This window comes from Eptesicus fuscus, chromosome 21 (genome assembly GCF_027574615.1).
Source record: "Eptesicus fuscus isolate TK198812 chromosome 21, DD_ASM_mEF_20220401, whole genome shotgun sequence".
NCBI classification, from domain to species: domain Eukaryota; kingdom Metazoa; phylum Chordata; class Mammalia; order Chiroptera; family Vespertilionidae; genus Eptesicus; species Eptesicus fuscus.
Window position 1 is genome coordinate 37,565,103 of NC_072493.1, and position 8,692 is coordinate 37,573,794.

The 8,692-nt window shown below is 48.6% G+C and overlaps 1 protein-coding gene across 1 annotated transcript; it reads left to right on the forward strand.

The window, feature by feature from the left end:
* The first annotated feature begins 1,788 nt into the window (after nt 1–1,788).
* LOC129147780 (cytochrome P450 2A13-like) lies at nt 1,789–4,661 on the forward strand. Its single transcript, XM_054711123.1, has 5 exons — nt 1,789–1,980; nt 2,464–2,626; nt 3,483–3,632; nt 3,771–3,931; nt 4,365–4,661. The coding sequence occupies exons 1-5, from the start codon at nt 1,801–1,803 to the stop codon at nt 4,659–4,661; spliced, it is 951 nt and encodes a 316-aa protein (XP_054567098.1). The 5' UTR covers nt 1,789–1,800.
* The last annotated feature ends 4,031 nt before the right edge of the window (nt 4,662–8,692 follow it).

Consider the following 8,692-nt stretch of genomic DNA (forward strand, 5'->3'; position numbering starts at 1 on the left):
GAAAGAAATGGAGGAAAGCAAATGACTGGATATAGATTTCAAAAGTATGGTTATAAGGTTTTTCAAGAATTTTCTACAAACGGCCGATAAATTTAGTGAGACCCTCAAGGACATGAAAAAGAACCAACTAGAAATTAAGCATACACTGACTGAAATAAAAAATATTATACAGAGATCCAACAGCAGGCTAGAGGATCGCAAGACTCAAGTCAAAGATTTGAAATATGAAGAAGCAAAAAACACCCAACCAGAAAAGCAAAAAGCAAAAAGAATCCAAAACTATGAAGATAGTGTAAGGAGCCTCTGGGACAACTTAAAGGGTACCAACATCCGAATTATGGGGGTGCCAGAAGAAGAGAGAGAGCAAGGTATTGAAAACCTATTTGAAGAAATAATGACATAAAACTTTCCCCACCTGATGAAAGGAATAGACTTACAAGTCCAGGAAGTGCACAGAACCCCAAACAAAAGGAAGCCAAAGAGGACCACACCAAGACACATCATAATTAAAATGCCAAGGGCAAAAGACAAAGAGAGAATCTTACAAGCAGCAAGAGAAAAACAGTTAGTTACCTACAAGGGAGCACCCATACAAATGTCAGCTGATTTCTCAACAGAAACTATGCAGGCCAGAAGGGAGTGGCAAGAAATATTCAAAATGATGAATAGCAAGAACCTACAACCAAGATTATTCTACCCAGCAAAGCTATCATTCAGAATTGAAGGTCAGATAAAGAGCTTCACAGATAAGAAAAGCTAAAAGAGTTCATCACGGCCAAACCAGTATTATTTGAAATGCTGAAAGGTATTCTTTGAGAAGAGGAGGAAGAAGAAAATGGTAAAGATAAAAATTATGAACAACAAATACATATCTATCAACAAGTGAATCTAAAAATCAAGTGAGCAAAAAATCTGATGAACAGGATAAACTGGTGAATATAATAGAATCAGGGATATAGAAAGGGAGTGGACTGACAATTCTCAGGGGGAAGGGGGTGTGGGAAGAGACACCTATGGATGAGGACAGTGTGGGGGAGTAAGGGCAGAGGGTGGGGTGGGGAACCGGGTGGAGGGGAGGTATGGGGGGGGGGAAGAGGAACAACTGTAAAAATCTGAACAATAAAGATTAATTTAAAAAATAAAAGTAATAAATAAAAATAAAAAGAAGAAGAAGAAGAAGCATCAGCATCTGGGTCAGGAGCTGGGTCAGGAGCAGACTCAATGATCCAGCTGGACTCCTCATATATTTCTTCCCCCAGGAAACCCACATTCATTGCTGGGGTGCTTCTCCCCTCAAGACCTTCAAATCCATCCTCTGGAATCTCCAATCCTGAGACCATTAAACCTATACCCCTCCTCAGCAAAAGATTCCCAAATCCACAGCCACGTATTCTGTCTCTCCCAAGACCCCAAACTCCACAACTTTGGTGTTCTTTCTCACTCTGAGGCTCAAATCCCAAGTTCAGGGGCTCACACATGCAATTATTCCGGAATCTTCAGCTCTGAAATTTGTCTACTATTCCCCAGCCCCCAAGTCCACAGTCCTGGGCTGGCCCCTCAGGAGAAGCCACAAATTCAGATTTGTTAATCTGCCCTGGAGTCCCTCCCTTCTCCATTGCTGGCTGCACCCCAAGCTAGGCGGGAATGTGGCGGGGGGGGGGGGGGGGGGGGAAGGGGTGTGTAACTGGGAGGCGAAATGAGACAGTTGTATAATCGGGACCCAAGGCCGCCCTTCTCTCCCAGGTAGTATAAAGACAAGCCACCCCAGCCATCACCATGTGACTCTCCCTCAGCGCCGTCATGCTGGCCTCGGGGCTGCTGCTGGCGGCTTTGCTGTCCTGCCTGACAATCATGGTCTTGATGTCTGTCTGGCGGCAAAGGAAGCTCTTGGGAAAGATGCCTCCTGGTCCCCCAGCACTGCCCTTCATCGGGAACTACTTGCAGCTGAACACAGAGCAGATGTACAGCTCCCTCATGAAGGTGTCACGAGGCAGAGAAATGGGGGGTCGGGTGGGGGTGGGGGCCTGCCCAGTCTGGCTGAGACTTTGTGGCAGGGGATTGGCAAGGTTGGACTGAAATCTTAGGATGGAGGAGGTTGTTTTTTAAAATACATGTTTTTATTGATTCCAGAGAGAGAGGGAGGGAGAGGGAGAAAGAGAGAGAAACATCATTGGAGTCCAAAACCTGGGCCTGTGCCCTGACCTGGAATCAGGGAATCAAGCTGGTGACCCCTGGGTGCATAGGACGATGCTCAAGCAACCGAGCCTCACCAGCCAGGGCGAGAGGGGGGAGTTCTGAAGGTTTAGTACTGGGGTTCTAGCCAGGAAAGACCAGATCTTGGGATGTCCAGTTCCTTGACTGTCAGAACTTGGGCAAAATGTATCCCAGCCTGTGAGGACTGGGGACAGAGTCAGTTCAGAGCTGGGGCGGCTCCCTCTCACCACTCCCTCGGCTCCCCATCAGCTCAGCGAGCGCTACGGTCCAGTGTTCACCATCCACCTGGGCACTCGGAGGGTCGTGGTGCTGTGTGGACAGGAGGCTGTAAAGGAGGCTCTGGTGGACCAGGCTGAGGAATTCAGTGGGCGAGGCGAGCAGGCCACCTTTGACTGGCTCTTCAAAGGCTATGGTGAGGGGGACTCTGGGTGGGGGGATGTGGTCCAGCAGACTTGATGGCCTCAGTTTCCCAGCATTCTCCTCCCAACTTACCTACCCACTCAAGGCTGTGGCCGAGCCCTTCCCCTGGTCCCCTCTGTCCCCGTTCCTGTGTATCCCTGTGTCCTCTCTAACGTGTCTTAGAGTTTCTGCGTCTCCCTGCTTCTCTCTGCCCTATCTCCCAGCTCTCTCTCACTAGATGTCTCTTCTTTCTCTGCATCTCTTAGAAGCTGTTGGGGTTTTTGCGTTGGAACCCTGGTCCTCTGTCTCCATGTGTCATTTTGTCTTTTTCTCCTTCTCAGCTTCTGTGCCTCCCCTTGTTTCTCTCTCCCTCTCCTTGCCTCTCTTTTTCCTTTGTCTTAAAATCTCACATTATTTCTGCTTCAAAATCCCCATGCCTCTGCCTCCTGGTAAAGCCTCTTCTCTCTTCCAGACCCTCTCTGTTTCTCTGTATACATTTTTCTCTCTTTTCCAGCTCAGTCTTAGAATCCTTCTCAATTTTTACCCCCACCTCCCAGATCTCCACACATCTCACTCCCCCTCCTTCCCTCCTGCCTCTTTCTCTTCATGTGAGTGTCTCTGCATCTCTCTGTTTCTCTGTACATCCGTGTTGCCCCTTTCCTTCTGATTTTCTTCCAACTTGGTCTCTCTCTCTTTCTGTATTTCTCTGACTGAGTGTTCTCTCTCTGTCTCTGTCTCTGTCTCTCTATCTCTGTCTCTCTCTGTCTCTGTCTCTCTCTCTCTCTCTGTCTCTCCCACCTCCCCTACTCCTTCTTACCCAGCCCCTCTCTGGCCACTCCCCATTCCTACCTCCCTCCCCTCCCCCCCAGGAGTGGCGTTCAGCAACGGGGAGCGCGCCAAGCAGCTCCGGCGCTTCTCCATCTGCACGCTGCGGGACTTCGGCGTGGGCAAGCGGGGCATCGAGGAGCGCATCCAGGAGGAGGCGGGCTTCCTCATCGAGGCCTTTCGGGGGACGCGAGGTGAGCCTGGCACCCCAGGGAGCAGAGGAGGAGAACGGGCGTCTGGCCTGGGAGGGGAACCAGGTTGGGGGAAGGCCTTCCTCGAATCTCAGACTGGCATCCGACCGCCAAGTTGACTCTACCTCTCCCCCCTCCCAGGTGCCTTCATCGATCCCACCTTCTTCCTGAGCCGAACTGTCTCCAATGTCATCAGCTCCATTGTCTTCGGGGACCGCTTTGACTATGAGGACAAAGAGTTCCTTTCACTGCTGCGCATGATGCTGGGAAGCTTCCAGTTCACAGCCACATCTACGGGGCAGGTAACTGACCCCAACCTGGCTCTGCTGTGGCCCTTGCACAACCAGCCACCGCCTCCCTTACACTGACACAGGTGCCCCAGCCCCTATCCTCCTCCAGACCAGGGTCCCCTCAAAACCAGCCGTCTCCCTTGGACAACTGAACAGTTGATCAGGAACTCAGGACAGGTGCCCACTACCCAGTCTCCAATACCTGGAATCTCAGCTGATAGGCCCCTTACCACAAAAGAAAGGGAAGGAAGGACATCTGGGTGTGTGTCTCAATCCACCTCACGTACTATTCAATCCTTGGACAGGAGCCCGCACGCTGATCTCACATGAAAACTTAGACATCTGCTTCCATCCAGCCCCGTCTAAACACCTAGACCCCCGGACAGGTCCCGCTCCCTTCAGGTGACGCCCACCGACAGCTGTCCTTCCCTTCCCGCCCCCTCAGCTCTATGAGATGTTCTCCTCGGTGATGAAACACCTGCCGGGGCCACAGCAACAGGCATTTAAGGAGCTCCAGGGGCTGGAGGACTTTATAGCCAAGAAGGTGGAGCAGAACCAACGTACACTGGATCCCAACTCCCCGCGGGACTTTATCGACTCCTTCCTCATCCGCATGCAGGAGGTACCTGCCAGCAGCCAGTGCAAAGAAGACCAAAGCCTAGCAGAGGAAAATCAGGCGGGGGCAGGGGGGCCGGGGAGAACAGAGGCTCGTTCAGATGACTCCCCCCACCCCCCATTATAACCCTCAGGACCCCAATTATAATTCACTGTTCTCTCCACTGAGCCTTCACCCATGGGCAGGACTTGTGTGTGCAAATCATCATAATAAGCACATCTATGCCACTACCGTGCACCAGGCACTATTTTAAGAACTTGACGGCATTCACCTATTTAACACTCACACCAGCTCTTGGAGAAGGTTCTACTGTGACTCCAATGTTACAAATGAGGAAACTGAGGCTCAGAGAGTATAAATGCCATGGAGCTTATACTGTCCTGAGGTCATGCAACGAGGGAGCAGTGGAATCTAGCTCCAACTCTGGTCTCTCAGACTCCAAGGCTGGTGCTTTCAGCCACCATGCTCTTACCTTTCATTCCTTGGTTGTCAGGTACACCTGTGTGGACAGGTGACTTGGCTTTACTATGTGGCATTGGAGGGTCCCCCCTCCTAACTGGATGGGCTTTATGGAGTCTGAAGTTCAAGGTGAAAGGATCAGGGAGTGGATTCTCCATGGTAAGCTTCAAGACTTTCAGTGAAGGAATAGGATGCTGTTGCTTAAAATGCAGTCTGTGTCTCAGAAAATGTCTCTCTTCAACTCTCTCTGATGCCTTCTATCATGGTCTCTCCCTCCCCGTCTCTATTCCTCCGCCAGGTAGAATTTTTTTCCCAGATTAATCAAACTCTCTTATCAAAACCAAACTCTTGCCCTGACTGGTTTGGCTCAGTGGATAGAGCATCGGCCTGCAGACTGAAGGGTCGCAGGTTCGATTCCGGTCAAGGGCATGTACCTTGGTTGCGGGCACATCCCCAGTAGGGGGTGTGCAAGAGGCAGCTGATCGATGTTTCTCTCTCATCGATGTTTCTAACTCTCTATCCTTCTCTCTTCCTCTCTGTAAAAAATCAATAAAATATATTTAATAAATAAATAAATAAATATATTTTAAAAAAGGAATTGTAGGGAAAAACCAATTCCCTCTGTTCCAAACAGGCCTTCCCTGGTTTCCTAAAGTTGAGTTTTGTGCCACACCTGACATGGGCATGGTCACACAGGCCTGCAAGACAGTATATAGGCTGCCAACTGTCTTTTAATAGAGACCAAAACCAGATGGGTATTTTCCTTGCCCATTTGGGCACCTGCCCTTTTGGCAACTGCATTCAAATCTGTAAGGTTAATGCAATATTATTAACACAATGAAGTACAATATTGGCACTGTGGCCACTTTAGGTAGCCAAATCTTCTGCTACCATATATGACACATGGTAGGGCTATACAAATATCTTAGGGAGGTGACTAAGGTCTATTCTTGACCTTCCCACATAAAGCAAAATTGTCCTTGTCTTTCTGGAGTCATGTCCATGAAGACGCAGACATTATCTATGTCTATTATACAGTTCTCTGCAGGCCACTGTCAGGGCTGTGCATGGTGGCCAGTTCTTCTTTCTAGCCACAAACACAGCCTGTCTAATTTCCCTAAAATTTATTCTGGCACGGGAGAAAGTTGTTTTGCTGTAAACAGGCAGCTTAACCCCTACATAATTGGGCTTGGACATCTGCCTAGAAAGCTGTAGTTTATAAGTTTAACATGTGGCCTTAGGTCCTTCCAACCCAACAGGGTCTCTGCCATCCCTCGGTCAGACTCCTCCTCTCTTGGAGAATCTCCAAGTCCTGAAGGCTCCCCAGTCCAGGGAGAGTGCCTTTCCTTTGCTCTTTGACTTTTAAGCTGCCAGCCGAAAACAGCCAGAGTTGTAGTTAGAAACAGCTTTGCATATTGCAAAGCGCTTCTGTGGCAGTGGCTTGGGTATTAGGCCCCTTGCTTTCCCACCAGTCCCCTTTGTGGCAGAGCAGCGACCAGGCCTCTCCCAAGGGAGTGCACTGGAAGGGGATTTCAGCCCCTCCTCTTCCAGCAGCAACAGGTACTGAACCCTTTCAGCACATTTGCAAACAGGGAGCTTCCACTAGCTCTACCTGCTGCTTTCACAGATCCCGGGCCTGCTGCTCTATTCCTGGGGCTGCAGGAAGGCCAGGCACAGTCACTGGCTTCTGGTTTAACTGCTGCAGCCAGCAAGCCAAAGGCCTGAGTCTTGTATTGCTTGTTGTGAAACACTCATTACTCACTGGGCAGCAGTGGGGCAGCTCTACTGTCAGGTAAATGTCTGCTGTCCCCCGCTTTTCTCGCTGCTGCTGCTTCTTCCAGGGCCACTGTAAGCAGCTCGGGTATCCAGCTCCCCTCACCCCCTTCTTTCTCCTTGCTCTCGGGGGTCGAGTCTGCCTAGCATCCAGTTTTAAATCACCAGGGCGCCTGCGGGCTTCAGCTCTGTTTTTCCTCCTCTTGGCTCCTGGAAGCCTAGTGTTTTTTGTTTTTTTTTGTGTGTGTGTGTTTTTAAAACCTCAATCCTTTAATGATTATTAAAAGTGAAAAGTTGGCATTTTTAGATTAATTTTTATGAACACACTTAAAATGTACTTTTCCAAGAAAATATAACTAGACCTTCAGTGATAAAACCAAGGTAAAAAATATATGTTTTGAGAGACAGAGATTTTTAAAACTTAAACTAGTTGTCAGCCTTAAAGATATTATATCTTAAAGTTCCTTTGCTGAATATTCCACCACCGCCCAAGAAGTAATAAAACAGGGCAGAGGAAGATCCACTGTGTTTTGTAAAAAAAACAAAAACAAAAACTTGAGTCTGGCATAGTTCAGATAAGTAAGAAATCAAGGACGCCAGCAGAGTGGGTTGTAACATATCTCTTCCTGCGCTCCCCACCAATGCCCCCCTTTTCTGCATTAACCATTTACTCTGTCCTTAGCAGGGGAAATAAGGCAAGCGGTCTGAGATCCTGTATAACCAGGCTTTTTACATTTAAGGATACTTTCTTTTTCTTCTTTCTGTAACCTTTGTTTTCCCTCATAGATTTTTACTCTAAGCCCCTAGACCCCTAGAGGATCTTAATTCCTTATCTTTTACCACTCTTGATTTCTTCTACCATTCCCGTTCCCCAGTCCAGTTGCTTGTCTCCCTTTCCTATTGAGTCAGAGGAAGACAATTCCTACAGAGGGGAGAAATAGAAACAGTGGGAGTTTCAGAGAAAACTACAGACTACCGCTGTAGCAGTCCTCCCTTTCGAAGGCGGAGGTCCAACCTGTGGGGAAAAATGACTCTTAGTCAGTTTTTCAAAAAACATTGCAGGGGGAGTACAGACAGACATAAAGCAGACTGACCCATTCTAATGATAGAGACAATTAACACCACAATAACACAGAATAAAAAAAGACAATGACAACCAAACAGGATCACCGGGCACCGTCATGCGCCGGGATCTGGTCTCGGAAGTAGTGCTGCGTCCAGCCTTCCAGAGACCCCAGATGGGCGCCCACAGAACCAGAAGTAAGTTTCTTACTGGTAAGAACCAGATCCAGGTGGCTCCGATCAGAGTCAATCAAGAAATTTAGTAGGTGGGGTTTCCTACCTCTACCAGTCCCGGGGCTGAGGAACGTCTCTCAGAGATCTCCCCCTGGGTCAGAGGGTCCGGGGACCCCGTTGGGCTCCAGTCATAAGACCAGGCAAAGGCTGGTTATCTCGCTGGGACCTCCAAATGTTGTGGAGTGAATGCGAGTAAGTGACCACTGGAGTCCAGACCAAATTAAAATTTAGGGAGCCTTTACTGCTGGACGGCTGACTGCTCTCCTTTCTCCTCACACAGAGTCCAGAGAACAGTCCCGACCCTTTGTGAAGGACCATTTTTAAACCCATTCACTACATCCTGTTTTTGCAGAGCAAACAATTTGAAACAAAGCAGTTTTTCTTAAGTAACATCAGCATGTAATTTACAGGGTCCTGGCGCCTGGTGGAGTAAGTAACTGCATCCCGTTATTAGGAAAGTTGACAGTGATCTATCTTGTAAGACTTACTGGCATCCTGTTCTCAAGAAAACTGACAATAATTTATCCTGTAAGGCTATTTTGTTAGTTGCAGCTGGGATTTATGGCCAAGTCGACTAGGAGGAAGCATGCTCAAAAACTCCCACTCTCTAAAAATGCCAAGGGTTAGAG

Excerpts from the sequence above, each read along its gene's own strand:
- LOC129147780 (XM_054711123.1), top strand. The coding sequence starts at position 1,801 with ATGCTGGCCTCGGGGCTGCTGCTGGCGGCTTTGCTGTCCTGCCTGACA. Across the intron at positions 1,981-2,463 it reads TGTACAGCTCCCTCATGAAG|CTCAGCGAGCGCTACGGTCC; the intron begins GTGTCACGAGGC and ends GCTCCCCATCAG. Across the intron at positions 3,633-3,770 it reads GGCCTTTCGGGGGACGCGAG|GTGCCTTCATCGATCCCACC; the intron begins GTGAGCCTGGCA and ends CCCCCCTCCCAG.